The 19,671-nt window shown below is 35.8% G+C and overlaps 1 protein-coding gene across 4 annotated transcripts; it reads left to right on the forward strand.

Annotated features, from left to right (window-relative positions):
- Positions 1-185: 185 nt before the first annotated feature.
- Positions 186-19,635, forward strand: LOC120627306 (TBC1 domain family member 15). Of its 4 annotated transcripts, none has more exons than XM_039895260.1 (11): positions 186-367; positions 1,832-2,024; positions 4,668-5,087; positions 6,452-6,638; positions 7,510-7,606; positions 9,306-9,490; positions 11,476-11,707; positions 13,277-13,464; positions 14,855-14,981; positions 16,360-16,593; positions 19,111-19,635. In XM_039895260.1, the coding sequence occupies exons 1-11, from the start codon at positions 326-328 to the stop codon at positions 19,177-19,179; spliced, it is 1,974 nt and encodes a 657-aa protein (XP_039751194.1). In that variant the 5' UTR covers positions 186-325; the 3' UTR covers positions 19,180-19,635. The 4 variants fall into 4 exon arrangements, with proteins under 4 accessions (XP_039751194.1, XP_039751197.1, XP_039751195.1 ...); XM_039895263.1 differs by having other exon boundaries at positions 16,360-16,558; XM_039895261.1 differs by having other exon boundaries at positions 6,467-6,638.
- The last annotated feature ends 36 nt before the right edge of the window (positions 19,636-19,671 follow it).

Raw genomic sequence — 19,671 nt, forward strand, 5'->3', positions numbered from 1 at the left:
TCGCCGTTGTTTGCCAAGCGTATGGAGGCGGCTTATGATTATATTATAATTTATAACCTTAAGCGCCTCCATACGCACCCTTAATACCCATTGCACATTGACCAAAAAGAATATTTTTCTCTTTGGTCATTTTCAATAGGTAGGTATTCATATATTTTCAATTTCATTCAGTGAAATTCAAATTCCAATGGTGGTCGATGTTCTGTGATACGACTACGTTTTTTTTTTGTTTACATGTTACAAAAATTATTTTAAAACATGGTTTATAAGTTTTGTTTATATCGTTTCTAATTTCTAGTTTCTTTGCGTTCAGTGGTCAACCAAGATGTCTAGCAGTTCAGTCGAAGACATACCAGAGCAATGTAGGGTAAGTTTGTAATGGACACTTTTCTTTGTATGCAATAAAAACTTAATTCTATTACTATGACCTTCAAACAGCCCTAAAATGAAATAAAGAACAAGTATCTAGATTAATCTACTTGTGTGAATTTACCATCCTTTAGCCTTGGTTTCGCAGAAATTGCGTCACATAACACGGTTCTCTATTCTCGTTTGCAAAACAATGTAAGATGCAATGTGTTCTTTCTGCATGTACCTACCTACCTACATATATGCAAATAAACACTACCTACAGTTTCTGCTTTTAGAAGTCTGTTATCTTTGTTTATATTTATCTTGAATTGCATCATTGTTATTAAAATAACTGTGTAAATCCTTATCCATTGTTATAAAACACTACACTAAGTAAGGCACACCACACAATCAAGTGAGCCCGAGTAAACCCCTGTCTTTTTTTTAAGGCAGTGAATGTTTTAATTAAGTACAGTTTTGGTTGAAAACTTGTTTAGGTTTGTCAAATTTAGGATGATAATTCATTTTGACAGCTCACAGGATGAGGTACTGTACAATCTATAATGGGCCTATTTAATTATCTTATCGCTTATTTTTTTCGTAGTACTTGGATTCGATAGTTGACTTAAAATAAAATTAATTAAGTGATTCAATTAATTTTATTTTAATACTGATTTGGAAGTCAGCAGTTGTTCATGTTCCATCAATGAAGCACAATATTATCTGTATTATATTGTGCGGGAAAATAATACAAAACTTTACGGGCATGCACCTGCCAATATTATCATCCTAAATTATAGTATGTATCATTTTGGTGTCAAATAGCTAAAGCAAAAAAGAACCAACTTTGTTATACAACTAAAAGGCAATGAATAAATATTTTATACAACATTTTTAAGTTGGTGCCAATTAAAATGTAGAATGTTACTTGGGGGTTCTAAACTATAAATCCCTCTCTCCTGTGACAGAGAAGGCCCAGCTGTGGGAAATTAAATGGGGAAATTAAATGTGGGAATTTAATGATGATGGTTAATTGATTTTCAATTTGACTTTGCTCCATTTCTGTCAGTAATATTTTGACTTGGCAATAATATAATACAATTTTATTGGCAATAATATAATATAATTTTATTGGCAATAATATAATATAATTTTAAGGTGAAACTATTTTAGTGCCATCATCATATCAACCCATATTGCACATTCAATTCCAGTATCCTAGGGAAAAGTTTACATGGAACTTGGCTTACATTTTTAACTATGAATTACACTGTCTAATTTTTTGTAGCTGATTATCAATACTAATATTATAAAGAGAGAACAACAACTTCACGTAAAGAAAGCTACATTTTAAATGAACCAAAATTACAGATGGAGTCACTACAGACATACTTCACATTTCAAAAGTGCTTTTAAAGATGGCCTACTTTAAATAAGTGAATTTTGATACACTTAATAATTTAAAAAAAAATCTTTTTAGGACCTATTCACACAAGATGGAGTGCTTCTCAAGGCTTGCATGGGCCGCTCCATCAGTGACCTCAACTCAATTGGCATGCTCTGCATTGTCCAGAATACAGACTCCTCAAAATGTATTGAGTGGAGACCCAACGACCTCATCACTATCGATTCAGATACACAAGATCAAGAATGGGCTGTTGTTAATACAATTGGTAATTACTTATTAATTTATTTATTATTATTTATTTATTTATTTAGACAGACAACATAAAACCACTCGCAGGTAATAGCTGTATACAAGCAGCAGAAAACCTTAGGAAGTGGAATACTCTATAAAAGACTTGTCGTCAATACTGGCCGGTGTGTATGATGGTGACAATGTTGAATATGTCATTAGATATGCAACTAAGAAAAAAATATGAGATTCTGGGTTTGAATCATGGTTTGGTTCTGAATAATCTGAAATCCCATTAGTCCCATTAGTTTCAGATGGAAAATTTTTGGTTTTGACTCACTCTCTCATTATATAACACTATAGTTCTCATCCACTCTCTGTTGTTGGCGAGGATAACTTTGGTAACGATAAATACTATTACATATTCAGGGACACTTTTTGTGAATATGGAACTATAGAGAGTGCTCACTTAATGTAAATATACAACTGTTTATGAGACACTGGAGCTTCAAGTCTAGCATAGCAGGTACCCCTACGATGTTGGTAAAGATGTAAGTTTGTGGTGTCTTGCTTATAAAAGTTAAGAGTATAAGCATAAGGCTAAAAACGAGTTTACTGGTTTCCAATACTCATCATCTTTATTACCATTTTACTGACCCACTACGGACAGTGGTGTGCACTGAGTTTCTTTCCGTGGTATGCATACAGCAGGTAAATTGCATAAATGGCAAAAATCCTCCTCCTACAAGAGTTATATATCAGTTTTAGGGTAAGCAGTGCTTTTGTGCATGTATGAAGTGCACGCCACTGACTACAGTTCTTATCTCAGAATGAGAAGGGGTGTCAACCTTTTTTTTTCAAGTGCAAATCATATAGACTCGGGTAGACTTAACGCACCTTTGAGAATAAATATTGTCATTGCAATCATTGGTAGCAAGTGATATTTAGTTGCTTAAAATGTTCAAGCCAGAGCACGGCTAGCATGGGCAGGAGACAACTATATCCCCGGGGAAGGGATAAAAAATGTTCCTCTCCCACAGCTTTATCAGCTCTTAGAGCACTGGCGCACAATTGGAAATAATATTTAAATAATGTATGTGTAATAATAAACGGAGGTAAACTTCTCCTATTCCCTGTTCCCGTGCTTTACGGATTACAAGTTAATAATATCCCTTGTCAGGGCACATAATTTTTGTCTCCTGCGTGTGCTAGCCCTGCTGCATTCGTTCTCCGAGGAAATGGAGGATAAGGTTATAACCACTAGGCTATCGTTTTTTTTTTAATGTAGCATAATTATAGTAGTGGACTTTAAATTATGTCATTAAGTATCATATCAGGAAGTAATACTGTTTATTGTTTAATAAAGTATCACTCACCTATTTAGTTATATCGCAATATATGATAGCCGTAGGGTCAAACCTGTCATATATTAAAATTCCACTGTTATTTCTCTCTAGACATGTGTTAAATATATGTTGATAGCTTTGAAGTTTTGAACTTTAAAGGCAAAGTAAATACACTAAGTTACTCGAATACTTCAACTATAGCTTTCAAATTGTAGCGCGTGAAAAAATAGTGCACATCGATTCCGACGTTATGCCACATTTACAAATGAAACCCTACAAGTATAAATGATAGCCAAGTAGTTAGGACTTCAGAGTCCCTTTCAGGGTGATCGACTTATATCCCCGGCAGTCACGTCAATTCGGAGTTAAGCTCGATTTAAACAGTTGAATATCACTTACTTTAATGGTGACGGAAAACATCGTGAGGAAACTGTAGTTTATATAAAACGTAAGCTTACAGAAAAATCCAGAAAAATCCTATTATAACATTAAGGATTATTTAAACGATAAAAAAGCTTGGGTGTGAATTGCTCTAGCTTCATAGCTTAATTTAAATTTACTGGAAGATGGTGATAACAAAAAAATAAATTTACCCGGCTAAGTTTGTTGTGGGCTCTTCTTAGACCAGGGCGCGTTTGGAACCCTCGTAGCTTTAGATTTAAGTTGGCGAACGAAGTTATCACCATCCCGTTACAATTATGTAAACAATTATGTATGAACGCTTCATAAGTGCCTGTGATAGGCCTACATGAATAAAGAAATTTTGAATTTGAATTTTGAATTTGGCATACCTGAGTTCTCCATAAGTTCTCGGATGCGTGTTCAGTCTACCAATCTGCACTTATCCAGCGTGATAGACTACGGCCTAAATCCTTCTCATTCTGTTTGGAAACCCGTACACTCGACTGGTCCGATAATGAGTCGATGATGATCACGGAAACGTGAAGTTAAGTGCATGTATGTTTGTATACCAAAAGAAAAACTGTGAGCATTTAACTTCGGTAACCCCTTATAATACATTTATAAAATAAATAGCAGTAATATTTTATAGTACTTATCTGTCGGACCAAGCAGTAGGCCCTAGGTTAGTGCTTTCTGAGTCCAAGGCCGTGGGTTCGATTCCCACTACTGGAAAATGTTTGTGTGATGAGCATGAATGTTTTTCAGTGTCTGCGTGTTTATATGTATATTCTAAGTATTTATGTATATTATTCATTAAAATATTCATCAGTCATCTTAGTATCCATAACACAAGCTACACTTACTTTGGGGCTAGATGGCGATGTGTGTACTGTCGTAGTATATTTATTTATTTATTTATTCTGCTGTTTAAGGTCGCCGCCAAAGAACTCTCAGCGGTAACATGACATCCGATTACGCTGCAGCTCGTGCACGCATAATAAGGATACCGATACGCGATCTAAAAACCTTCAAATGCTCGCGCAACAATCAACAGATGCAGTTCTCAACCAAACCGGGCGTCTGGCACAACACGTTCTACTTCCAACACGGCAACGCGGAGATCTTCGTCTCAAACTTAAAGAACCACGTCAAAACGGCAAAAACTAGGCACGACAGAAACACGTACGTCGTCGTGGAACCGAACCTAGAGTCGCAAGAGTTGAACAGATCGTTTGCAGAGTTGGATATATTCACAGAGAACACCACGGATGTCGTGTGGAATTTCGTTTCCAACTTCAAGCAGAGGCCGTACGCCACCACTATGGAGGCCTTCTCTAAACTCAATGATATTGGTAAGAAGACAATATTAACTTAGTACTGTCGTCAATATTGTTACGTGGTAGGGTTCGAAGGTTTGGAGTAAGATTATATGATGGTCCTAGTAAGACTTTGAACTTCTCGTAGTCCAGAATGGTAGCTACACATATCACTTGTACTACTTTAATGTGTCTGCTCTGAGAGCGTAGAAGTCACTTCGCACTCAGAGACTCTGTCCTCCACCCGATACCAGCTTTTAATCCGCTTCGGAGGCCCAGAACCTTCTTTACTAGGAAATCGTAAACTAAGGAACGATCTAGGAACGCTTCGAATTATGCCTATTCTTGTTGTTGTATTCGACTCGGAACAGGTTAAGTTCCTACACGTTACGTTCACGCGGGATTATGAACTTTACGTTCCCACTATTAAGGTTTTTTATAACTATATTAATATTATATCAGGCAGGTATAATCGACTTAATAAACCTATTGGTCGGCAGTTAGCACTGACCAACCACTGTTGGGTTGACTTGAAAGAGGCCAGTATTTATGTAAATGTGCACATACAATACAATGGTCTGTGTTGGTCTCACCAATCCGTTCCGCAGACCAAAATTTTCTTGAATGGGCCTAAAGTATCGAAACATTGTAATGACAGGGTAAAATGGATTTTATCATCTCTGCATTACAGCTCAAATTCGTCCACACTTCTTCAGGCAGCTATCTAGACAGCTGGTAGGTTTAGCGACTCTAAAATAAGATTATTCAAAGTCAACTTTACATTGATGTCGTTTCAAAACTCGAGTCTACTTTTGTAAACGTGCAGAACTTCCACTATTTTATTCTTATATAAAATTAGTGACTACTTTTGGCAGTACTTCTAGTTATATTATTACCCTGGCGACTTTCTCCGCATACAAGTCAACCTTAAAATATAGACATATGCTGTGACGGTTTTTTTTTGAACTTTTAAAGGGGAACAACTTTGCCATATATGATTTTAGCGAAACTACTAATAGTAGTTTCGCTAAAATCATATATGGCACGCGCACGCTCGCTCTAAAAAGGAATAAAAACCTCAATTTTAAAACATTCTTCATTGGTGCTATTCTTTTATTGGTCTTAGCGTGATGATATCGTCTATAGCCTTCCTCGATAAATGGGCTAGTTATTTATTTATTATTTATGTACCATAAAATGTGAATTAGAACATATGATACAAGAAGTGTTCAACACTGAAAGAGTTTTTCAAATCGAACCATTATTTCCAGAGATCATTGCGTTCTATTGAACAAGCAAACAAACTATTTAGCTTTATATATTAGGATTCCTAAGATTCTTTGTTAAGGTTTTGCACCTTAACGTGTGACGTCATGAATGCATAGTCCTACTTAAAATAGTCATTCAATTTCTAGTTTACTACGGGAACGAAACTATGAATGGCAAACGTGACGTATCAGAGGAGGTGGCTGATCTTTTAACGAAGAGTATGAGCGCTTTGGAAGACGCCACTTCGGTCACTCGCAGTGATGAATACGAGGTGATAAATGTTAAACCCACCCTGCCACCGAGACCTTGTATACCGAGGTATGTTTTACATGTTAACTTTTTATATGTATGTAATATAAAAAATTACCAATCTAATTTATTATATACTTTTTAATAAATATCATATTTGTATTGGTAGTTATTTATTTATTTGTATTTAGTTACAAGTATTGTTTTATATATATAATATATATTTATTTAAGTAATGATTTTTTATATGTAAATGTATATATGCACCAACTATTTTCTGTATTTGTTTTCTTTGCCATTGGTTGCCTGGTAGAAATTGCTATGAAGTGATAAGACCGCCAAATTGTATACGTTGTTTTGTTATACTTTTCTTTTTTTTGTGGTGTGCTATAAAAGTATATTCATTTATTCATTCATTGATACTAGCTGTTGCCCGCGACTTCGCCCGCGTTTGTTTTTGTTTTTAAAGCATTTTTTTTATTTACTTAATTTATAGAATAAAATATCGAACAACAGCTGTTTTGCTTAGGTGTAGTCCTTTAATTTTTCAGACTTATTTTAATCGTATAATATTTTTGGCGAATTCCCTGGCGTACTGGTGTGCTCTGTGGTCTTAAAAGTGGGAAGTTCCGGATTCGATCCAAGGCTGGGGAAATTTGGATATTTTTGATTTCAGAGTTAAAAAAAATGTAGTATTGATTTTTACACGATCTTCTAACCATTTCACCCCTCTAAATATTTCTCTAAAATCTACCCTTTTTAGTGAAATCCGCCTAAAAAGAGCAAAGCGTAAAAGCAAATGTTATACTTCTCTCATAGGAGAGAGGATTTCGATATTAGACTTAACGCTTATTATCCGGACCGAAGTCTCAACGTGCTCTACGAGGCACGGCGATGGATAATAGCAATTTCCTAACGTTTAATTAGATTTACGTTACAGGGGTACGCCGCTGAGCACGGAAAAGTGGGAGGGATTGCACGACACGGAAGGAAGAATTACCGAGGTGGAAGGGGTTAAACAACTTATATTTAGAGGGGTAAGTAAGAGTAAAAAGGTTTAAAATGAGAACTAAAACTATAATTGATTTTACAGAGCTCTAGCATAGAATAAAAATATTAATAAGTATAAACGCGACACTTGTTTCGCTCGATTAGTTTGGTACAGCCCTATTTAGCTAGGGGGACAACTTCGAATCCCAGCACGCACATCCAACTTTTCTAAGCTATGTGCGTTTTAAGTAATGAAAATAACACTTGCTTCAACGGTGAAGGAAAACATCGTGAGGAATCCAGCATGCCTGTTCTATATAATGTTCTCAAAAGTGTGTGGAGTCCACCAATCCGCACTGGGCCAGCTCGGCGGACTAAGGCCTCAACCCCATCTCATTGTGGGAGGAGACCCGTGCCCCGTAGTGGGCCGGTTATGGGTTGATATGATGATGATGATAACAGACAACAAGAAGAAGAACAGACATAACGTATACAACCGTTGCATTTTTATTCTTAATATAACTACTCGGTTCCCGCTACCATGTTCCCCCTCATTACTTACCACCAGCACGGCTAGCATGGAGAAATGAGACAATTATCTCCCCGGGGAAAGGATGAAAAACTATCTTCTCCCGCAGCTTTATCAACTCTCAGAGCACTGGCGCACAAGTGGAAAAAATAGCCAAATAATATACGTGTTATAAATGGTGATATTTGCGTATTGTGAGGAGGTTCCTCACTCTGGAGCCCTGACCGCCGGTTGCTGAGGCATTCAAAAGCCCCGCAAGCGGAGGGTGGATGTGTTTTTTTTTTTATGAATTTTTAAGTGTTTTTTATTTTATTTTTAAGCACTGTTAAGAATTAAAAAAAAAATGAAAAATAATAAATGATAGATGAAATAATGGTAATAAACTTTTCCTATTCCATGTTCCCGCGCTTTAGCAGGTGGGAACGTTAATTATATCCCCAGTCAGGGGTATAGTAGGGGGATATGATTTTTGTCTCTTGCCTGTGCTAGCCCTGCAGGTGAGATTGCAGTCAGGTGCTTATGTTTAGGTGAATAGAAATTAGCAATTTAGACTGTAGGAGGGCGCTATTGAAGTTTACTTTTGGATTGTATGTTTATTATTTAGTCTAAACGTTTTAAGTCGGTGCCAATTAAAATGTAGAAAATTACTGGTATTTCCCTTGCTACTATATAAAAAGGAATACGTAGTATATGATCTCTACATAGTAACTCTCTACATTTCACTTGGTACCAACTTAAAAATGTTGTAGAATTTTGTAAATTTTTTTATTCAATCTACGCTGCCAGGGGCAGTGCCTGATTAAGCAAGCGCGGGGCCCGTAGCAAATTCTTTAAAAGAGCCCTTGAACTGCTATCGGTTCTTATGTATAAAGTGATGAAAATACAATTCAATACTTAATACGTATCTTAAATACGTATAAACGTATCTTAAATACAATACGTATTTGCCATCTATAGGTTTCAATTTTTTGGGTAATTAATAGTGTTGGGTGTGTAAATTACTATAGGCGGTGTATGTATGCGTGTGCGTGTGTCTGTATGCGTGTGCGTGTGTCTGTATGCGTATGCGTGTGCGTGTGTCTGTGTGCGTGTGCGGGTGCGTGTCAGTCAGTCAGTCAGGCAGAGATGAGTGGTATTAAATATGCGGGGCCCTCTTTCGCGCGGGGCCCGTAGCAATTTTTACTCTTGCTACGTGGTTAATCCGGCACTGCTTTCAGGGTGTGGCACATTCAATACGCCATTCGGTCTGGAAATACCTTCTGGACTATTACCCATGGAGAATGACGCACGCCGAATTAAAAGTACTCCAGAAGAAGAGGACAGAGGAATATTTCTCCATGAAACTCCAATGGCGGTCTATGACTGAAGGTCAAGAGGCGAGATTCTCGGAGTATAGAGACAGGTATGTGCTCTTATATGGAAATGACGGCCGATTGGCGCAGTGGGCAGAGACCCAGCATTCAGAGTCCAAGGCAAAAGTCAAAAGTCAAAGTCAAATATTTCTTTGTTCATTACATATAAAATACTAGCTGTTGCCCGCGACTTCGTCTGCGTTTGATTTTGTTTTTAATGTATTCAGTATCGCTAAGTCTCATATTATATCATAGCCATAGTAGTATATATATATATATAACATGTGACTGTCAATTAATTATAGACAAATAATTTGCAATAAAATGAAATTGCGACTATAATTACAGATCTAAGCTATGCTATCTCTTAAGTTGGACCAGACTGCTCACGGTGTGCCAATTTAATTTAAAATCGGTTAAGTAGTTTAGGAGTCCATCGCGGACAAACATCGTGACAGGAGATTTATATATATTAAGATGACATAGAAGTGAGTTGATGGCGATAACTAAATTCTTCAACTTAAAACTAAAGCTACGAGGATTCTAAACGCGCCCTGGTCTAAGAAGAAGCCCACAACAAACTTAGCCGGTTATTTTTTTTTTTTGTCATTACCATCTCATATTATCATTTGAAATTATTAAAGAAGCAATCTGGCAGTGGGTTCGATTCCCGCAACTGATAAATGTTTGTGCGATGAACATGAATGTTCTTCGGTGTCTGGGTGTTTATATTATTATTTATGTATTTTATTCATAAAAATACTTATATCGTAGTATATTTATTTATTTATATAAATGTTATCTGACTAATGCCCTTTTTTACTAAAATAGTGTCTAGTGATTTCTAGAGAAAAAGAACGAACTGAACTCTCATGTAATGAATAATGACGTTAGGCGCCATCTTAGGTAACGACACCGGCGGATCGTAAATTTGAGGTCGACTCGAAAACTGACAAATGAAAAAAAAAAAATCATAGACTTATATTATTCTTATAATTTACTTGGATATACAGAAACCAACTGTACCTAAGCTAGTTATAAATCTGTGTTATAGGCGATATTGCTCTCCTTATAAATATCGTTCGTTTAAACCAAAAAAAAAAGCAGGTAAAGCTGGTAATCGTAATTGGTAATCAAAAATATTTATACGAGATTTCATATTTTGAACGTTTTTACACATATCTATAAAATGTGTGCCTGGGTGTGTGTATGAGTACACGCGCGTGCGAGTATAAAATCGGTTTTTTAAATATCCTTATATCCATCCGAAAAATGAAAATTATGATAATACAAACACAAAATACTTTGTGGCAAGAACCATAGACAAGTTATTGTTGTTGTGGTTATATGAGTCGCCTAGTAAAAATCGATTCGTGAAAGATAAATGAATTACTTATGCATTACCTTGTTCTTTGTTAGTGAAAACGGGCTTTACAAAACAAAACTGCTGCGCGTATTTGACATTTTTCGCTTTTGGAAATAATTATACTGAATTCTCTAAGGTATAAGAATAATGGTCTAGAAAAGCAATTTTTTGATCGCTGTGAAGAACTTTATAGATCTAATATTATAAATGTGCAAAAACGCAAAAACGACTGAACGGATTTGGAAGAAATTTGGCATGCATGTAGCCTCTGCCATGGAAAAGATATACATATAGGCTACATATACTACCTATACATACATTATCTACATATACATATACATAGGCTACCTTTTATACCGATTACTTAAGAAGTTCCCGAGGGAAAATTGAAAATTTTGCACGAGCTAATCCGCGGGCAGACAGCTTTGTTTGGTAAGCATGTCCTATGCTATGGAAAAGGACATGTACTTTCTATACCGATCTCCCAAATAGTTCCAGTGGTAAGATTAAAAATTGATAACGAGCGAAGCTTTAGACCCATTTCTGAAGAACACGCAGAAGAAGTCGCGGGCAGATGCTAGTATTAGATATATCTTTAAAACTTCTTGGAATGGATATTTTGGATTACTGAGCATCTTAACGGAAGTGAACGTATTTTCCCTATTCCAGAAAGAGTTTAGTAGAAAAAGACGTGAACAGAACCGACAGAACTCACCCCTTCTTCGCGGGGGACAATAACCCCAATTTGATAGTCCTCCAAGACATCTTGATGACGTACGTGATGTACAACTTCGACCTTGGCTACGTGCAAGGCATGAGCGATATCCTCGCGCCACTTTTACTACTCTTGGGCAACGAGGTGGACAGCTTTTGGTGCTTCGTCGGGTTTATGGATAAAATCGTAAGTTGTTTTTAAAGTTACATTTCTTTTGGCTCGTTAGGGAAAAATTATAAGAGTAAATTTTTAGGATGCGCGCGCGCACCGTCACAAAAAACCGACACCCTGAATCTATAGTTAACATTTTAATTTTACAAAAAACGTTGCCCAAAAAGTAAAAGTAAGGACATCTACGTATGTTTGCGTGAGGACTGACAACTGAATTCACGATATATAATTATTTGTGAAATTTAAATAAATTTTATTTAACTAGATGCGTTATATTAAAACTTAAAAAAAAAACCAAAATTATTCAAAATTCACTTATTTCAAGAAGGCCGAATAAACACTTTTGAAACGTCAAGTCAGTCTGTTTGTAGTGACTCTACCACCGGTTCGGAAGGCAGATACTACCGAGAAGAAACCGGCAAGAAACTTAGCAGTTGCTCTTTTCCAACATCAACAATTTACATTTACATTTTAACATTTATTTTTCTATCTTGTGAGAGATGAAAGCGGAGCCGGATGCTTCCAAGAAACCTTGTCATTAAGTAATTCATCAATTGTATAATGACCTCGCTGTAATGTTGTTTTAACATATTCTTTAAACTTATGCATCGGTAGGTCCAAAATCACCTTAGGAATCGTATTATAAAAGCGTATACTCAATCCCACAAATGACTTCTGTACCTTTCGTTAGACGATATGCAGATGACACTAATTTATGACCATTTTTTCTTGTAAGTCGACTGTTTATGACCACTTTTTGTTTATAAAGACTAATATGTTGTCTTACAAATACTATATTATTATAAATTTATTGTGAAGCTACAGTAATTATAAACTTCTCACGGAGGGATTCGCGTGATTTAAGTTTATATATTGACCGTACAGCTCTTTTCTGCAATATAATAAAATATATTAAATATCTTTTTTCTTTTGTTAGTGTCGTTTCCTCTACAATGCTGTGTAGGTTATAATCACAATATATAAACAAAACACTTATATTATAATTCTTATCAAAGTATTTAATAACTATATATTTTGTGAAATAACTTATCGGAAACTAATATTGTTAAATATTATTATTGGTTTGTTTTGTTGTAAACATTGTAAACGCTATCTGAGTTTTATAAAAGTAGAAGCAGTGCATTGTCGATTTTCCATTTGTAAGAGGAAGTTCTGCTTGATTATATTTTCTACAATGTACCCTACATTGTAGAAATTATATTGTATACTTAAGGGGCGAATAAACAAATTCCATAAAAGCCGGCATCACTTGGTCGTTTGCCCGCTATTAATATTAAAAAAAAAAAAAATGTAATAAGTGAAAACGAGTATTTTTCAATTCCAATCCCCACATTCGCCAACAATATTATAAGGAATATAAGGATGCGTATTAGGTTAGGTTATGGCCGAAGATCTGATTGGTGAAGAGTATAAAGATTAAAGGAATTATATATTACACTGTACAGATTCTCCTGCTTTTCGGGGAATATAGCAAATAAAGTTTGATTTCCATCGTATATCATGGAATTCCGCAAAGTAACTCCTGCTTCTATCCAATATTTACTCGATATTAATATTTCCTAGGCGTCGAACTTCGATATGGATCAAGCTGGTATGAAACAGCAACTGCTGAATTTACAACTGCTCCTAACGTTCGCGAGTCCGGAGTTGGCGCGGCACGTCGCGTCCAAGGACTCGGGGAACATGTATTTCTGCTTCCGGTGGCTGCTGGTTTGGTTCAAGAGGGAGTTCTCGCACGCGGATATCATGAGGTAAGGCACTATAAATGCTGTTCATCACCATCAACTCATCACCGGCCAATTCCTGTAAGAATTATTTTTATCATCTCAAGTCTTATAAACTATTTACAACATTATGTTATAAACTAATACTAGCTGACCCCAGCGCTATCTGCCGGGCTTATTTGTGAATCTAAACCATCCAGGGTGCCACCCAAACGCATACTGAAAAATTCATTTAAATCGGTCCAGCCGTCTAGGAGGAGTTCAGTGACATACACGCGCACACAAGTTATATAAATAACTAGCTGACCCCAGCGCCATCTGTCGGGCTTATTTGTGAATCAAAGGGTGCCACCCAAACGCATACCGAAAAATTCATTTAAATCGGTCCAGCCGTCTAGGAGTAGTTCAGTGACATACACACGCACACAAGAAATATATATATATAAAGATACGACGTGTAACAGAATTACGATTTTTTATTTATTTGGGACAGAAACAATTACATATTACAACAATAGCTCTTAAATTTAACAAAAAAATGGGGGTTAATATGTAATCCAAAACACTATCCACAAAATATTGTAAGGAGCAGTAGGGCGATACGATATAGATACAAGTAACACTTACTATGACAGATAATATTAACTGTAGATACCTAAAGTACCTAATCAAAAGTTCAAATTAGCTGACATAGCAAGTTAATGAAAAAAAATCTCTCGTGCTACTAAACAAGATACAAAACAAAAAAAAACAACAAAGGAATAGAAAAACTACTTGATATAAAAGAAAGGAAAGAAAGAGAACACACATTTAACTTAGAAGACTAAATGACTCAGAGAAAATAATTTTAATAAATATTGATATTGCAGGATGCATAAGTATATTTCATAAGGAATCACCCTGTAAAAATATTAAATCAAATTAAGCACATTTATTTTTCCATACAAACGAATTCAAAACATTCTAAATGTCAACTCATGACAACCCTATTAAATTCAAAAATTCAAAATTCAATTCAATTTTATCTCAATGATTCCATCAATTTTTGAGAACGCACTGGCCCCTAAGAAACGGGATTTCCTAGTTTAGGATTTTAGAGCTGTATCTAATTTCTTTCAGAAAAAAACTATGGCAGTGGTTTACTTAAAATCTACACAGACTGACAAACAGGCAGTACATAATGTACCTCTAAAACCTGTGAAGTAATTTTTTTTTTCATTATTGTGTTGTATCTAGCATCAATAAAGAATGTTTCATGAATGGGGTGTTTTTTGCGCTGCGTAAACGGCAAAGTTTCGATAAAATCCTTTATGACATTATGTTCCCCCTAAAAAAAAAGTCCGCGATAGCATATTTTACTTTTTTTTTTTTTTTAATACATCATGTATTATGAGTTGAAGTATTTTAACGCTTGCAGGCTATGGGAAGTGCTGTGGACGGGTTTGCCGTGCGCCAACTTCCATTTGCTGATCTGCGTCGCCATCCTCGATGCGGAGAAAGATGTGCTCATCAGTAAGGATTTTGGCTTCACAGAGATACTGAAGGTAAGTTCATCCTTACTGATATTATAATTGCGAAAGTGTGTTTGAATGAATGAATGAATGAATGAATGAAAATATGAATATAATTTTATTGCACACCACAAAAAGTACATAATAAAGAAAAGTACAAAAAAACAACGTAAACAATTTGGCGGCCTTATCGCTTCATAGCGATTCTATCCAGGCAATCAATGGCGAAAAAAACGAATACAGAAAATAGGTAGGTGGTGCATATATACATGTACCCATAAAAAAATATTTCTTTGACTAATACTTGACTTTTAGTTAAATACAAATAAATAAATAAGTAACTACTAATATAAATATAATATATAAAAATTATATTTACTTAAAAATAATACAATAAATTAAATATGAAACAGCTAGTTTGTAATAATTTTTGTTTTCTACTACTAGTTTATAAAATCTTATCAATGTTAAATCCCGGCAAAAAATACCCGGTTAAGTTCGTTGTCGGCTCTTCTTACACCAGGGCGTGGTTAAGTTTTAATTGAACGAATGTAGTAGTTATCACCATCACCTAACATTAGTGGTAACATGTTATATGTATGAATGCTTCATAAGTGCCTGAAATAAGGTCTACATAAATAAAACATATTTAAAAATTCTATTATAATAATAAGGATTACATATATGATAAAAAGTTTGGGTAAAGCTTGGCTCTTACTTCATAGCTAAATATTAATTCGACTGTAAGATGGTGATATAAAAAACCCCGGCTAAGTTTTTTGTGGACTCTTCTTAGAACAGTGTGCGTTTAAAACCCTCTGGTCCTAGCTTTATTTTTAAGTTAACGAATGTTGTTTTCACCATCACCTAACATAAGTGGTAACATGTTATATGTATGAACGCTTCATGAGTGCCTGTGATAACGTCTACATGAACAAAACATCTTTGAATTTGCATTTTGTCTAAACCCTAACAGGTTAGCCCGCTACCATCTTATACGGCATCATAATTTACTACTAGATGAGATTGCAAACAAGGGCTAACTTGTAGGAGAATAAAAAAAACCATCTAGTTTAGTTTAAAAAGAGTGCGAACTAGTGGGAGTGTTGTTTTCCCAGTATTATAACTATATTTCGCTCCCTCGATTCCATATAAATCGTGTTTTACTTTCACGCGTTCGTATAAGTTAACGTAACGAAAATATTACACTAAACACTCGCACTCGCTTGTTGCACCAGGGAGTTCGACATCACATCACCCTACTACAATTATTATTAGAGATTGCTTGCAGCAATAAGGCCGACTTTGCATGTCTACATTGTTATTGTATACTCCTTACTGTTTCTTTTCCTGTGTGTTTTACGTGCAATAAAGTGTTTCTTCTTCTTGTACCATTTTTTTTTGTCCCCAGCATGTAAACGACCTCTCAATGTGCCTGGACGTAGACCGAATACTGAGCACAGCGGAAGGCATTTACCACCAGATCATATCAGCACCGCACTTGACAGACCAGATCGGAGTGATCCTAGGCATCCCCACAGTGAGCGCTAAGGCCGAGCCGGAGGCGGAGTCCGAGCCAGAGGCGGAGCCGGACGAAGGGGCAGTCAACGGTAATAATGTGACCTACAACCCGGACATGGAAGAAGTTATGTATCAGATAGGCTTAGATATGAACTTCTGAGGCACGTTATTTCATTGTACTGATGTATGTTAGTGTAGTGCTAGTTTAATTGCATTTCAAAAACCTAAATGAATTGCGTTTGCTTATAAGGGTTGGTTACGTGAGGCATTTAGGGGAAGAGAGGGGCGAGCCGAACCTCATGCAATTTTTCGTGGGGGAGGGGGGGGGATGAGGTGAACTTCATCCAATCTCACACGGTGGAGAGGAGGTCGCTTAGAATCTCATCCAATCTCTCACGGGGGGGGGGGGGGGGGGGGGGGTCGAGCCGAACCTTATCCAATCTCCAGTGGGGCAGAGGGGAGTCAAAATGTTTCAAAGGGAGTTAAATGAAGAATCCAAAGCAAACATAGAAAATGTATACATATACATTTTGAAAAAATCTAACGTGAGATTAGGGTAGGGGGACGAAGAAAATCAAAACAGAAGAAAAAAATCACACAATATCCCACAGAAGGTGCTAAAAATAACCTCACGTAATTTATGCATAACTAATTTGTATAAAAAAATTATCTACACTCATATCTTAAAACCCAGATTATTGTGCTAGAAGATTGAAAAAAACGAAAAAAATGTTATTTTTTAGAATTAAATTATCATTCGGTAAAGTTTGTTAATGTTTCGTAATCTCGGTGCAATTTATAATTTATTAAATTTTTAAAAGATTTGCTTCTACGCCGAAGCACTCTCAAGTATGTTGACTTAACAAATGCTACTGCTAATCTTAAATTAAAAAAAAAAAAAATTAACTTACGCCCGTTTATGAGTATGTTTTGGAAGATCTGTTTTGTGTGGTGTATAAATAATTGAAAAAAATATAAATTATACCGTTTATATTTACCGCGTATTGTAGCAAATTAAGCTTAATTTTTATTGTACATCATGGAATTCCGCAAAGTAACGCCTGCTTCTATCCATTACTCATTCATATATTCCGACCAAATCAGTCTTAGCAATAAAAAAAAAAAAATTTAATTCCACTAAAACCCTTAAATGTTAGGGCTAGCTTGTTAGGGAGTATGGCAGTCGCACCAGACCGGACCAGAGAAATTTCAGAAATTATAAATTCCCAAACTGCCCCTCCCGGGAATCGAAGCCGGGACCTCCTACTTAAATTCACAGCTTTCACCATTGCGCCAGGGAGGTCCTCTTATGTTTAAATTGTTTTAATTACACTCAATCGTAGCTTAAATTTAAATTTAAGAATGTCTTAAAGTCTTACAAAATAAACTAGATCATATTATATAGATTCAACTTCAAGATGGTATATTTATTATGCTAGTACAATATAATACAACAGTCGCTTTACGACTGGTAAGAAAGCATATAATATTTTTTGGCAGTTATGATATGAGTACCTATCGCTTAGTTGCTCTGGCCGCGATTGACGGAGGGTTTTTTTTTTTTTCTTTAAACGAGGAGGAAATATCCCCCCTATCTGCCAGGTCTGCACGGAACCGCTGGGCATTACTTCATGCCTTACTACACTACATTCATGACGGAGGGATGCGGGTTAAAATCCTGTCGATTCTAAATTGTATATGCATGGCATAATTGTATAGTTATGGCTCGAGTGTAACGAAATGTATTTTGTATTTGGGTTTTAACATACGAGAATAGATAACATAGTATATTTAAACCTGCACGTAACTATATTTAAAAAAACACCTTTTATGCTACAGTTACATTAAGTACTAAAAAAAAAAAATATTTAAATAGTAGATATGTGTAGTGCTTTGATAACGATATTGTTACATTAATTGTGTTGCAAGTTTCCAGCTAGACAAATAAGCTTAATTTAGCTGAATTCCATTATTATAATTTTAAGTAGAAGCGGTGATAACATAGTGGTAAGGACTTCGACTTCGCTTTCGGGAGACCGAGTACGAATCCCAGCACTTAACATTAACGCTTATTTAATTTCTTGAAAATTTTATAGTAAGTAGACTATTCTTTAATATTTATCCCACCACATGGCACGGGTCCCCTCCCACAATGAGAAGGGTTAAGGCCGTAGCCCACCACGGTGGCCCAGTGTGGATTGGTGGACTCCACACACCTTTGAGAACATTATGGAGAACTCTCAGGCATGCAGGTTACCTCACGATGTTTTCCGTAACCGTTGATGCAAGTGATATTTTAATTGCTTAAAACGCACATAACTTGGAAAAGTTAGAGTAACGCGCTGGGATTCGAACTCGGCTCCTCAAAAGTGAAGTTGAAGTTCTACCCACTGGGCTATCACCGCTTCATTTTTATATTAAACCCTAAGAAACCGATTAGGGGTATGGTTTTAATATAACTGCCATACCCCTAACAGGTTAGTAAAATCTTCTAATGTTGGTTGCTACGCGGAATCGTATCGGACACCTTTCAAATGAAAGAAGGTGAAAAGTACCGCGTCATTATGCCAACGTTATGCCATTTAATAATAAGGCCAAGGTTATGCGGTTCCTTTTAAAAAATGCTCTTTTCCCTTTGCAGGTTACACTCGAATATAATGGTCTGCAAATATCTGTAGTGACGAAAACAGTATGGGCGCTTTTGGCGTAGACACGATGTGTATAAATAAGTATATAATACCGTAACCGACTTTGATAAGGTTTGTAGATATTTTGAAATTATTCCATTTCTGACATTAGTGAAGATAGTTTGTTTTGAAATACCATATATTTTTTGTCTATGGTGTGTTGAAATACATAAATGAAAAAATTTACCATACCATGGATAAAAAAGGAAGGTCGCTTACGCGTTGTGTTAGCTTTGTCCCTTTTTGAAGTCGGTTAAAATCGGAAATATAACAGTATAGACTGGAAGGAAGAGTGATAATTTTCTATTTTTATAACAAAGCACAGCATAGTTTTTTTATTACTATCAGCAATAAATAATTGAAGGGTGCAGGGGGGAAAATTGATATGTCACAGAAATCTTGTCTACCCCCTCAGATCAGACCCAAGTATTAGCCTGATTTGATGATGATGAACTGGCGAATTAATGGCGGCAAATTTCTGTCTAAACTACGATATTCCTTATCGTTAATCTGTA

The sequence above is a fragment of the Pararge aegeria genome, chromosome 11 (assembly GCF_905163445.1).
Source record: "Pararge aegeria chromosome 11, ilParAegt1.1, whole genome shotgun sequence".
NCBI classification, from domain to species: Eukaryota; Metazoa; Arthropoda; class Insecta; order Lepidoptera; family Nymphalidae; genus Pararge; species Pararge aegeria.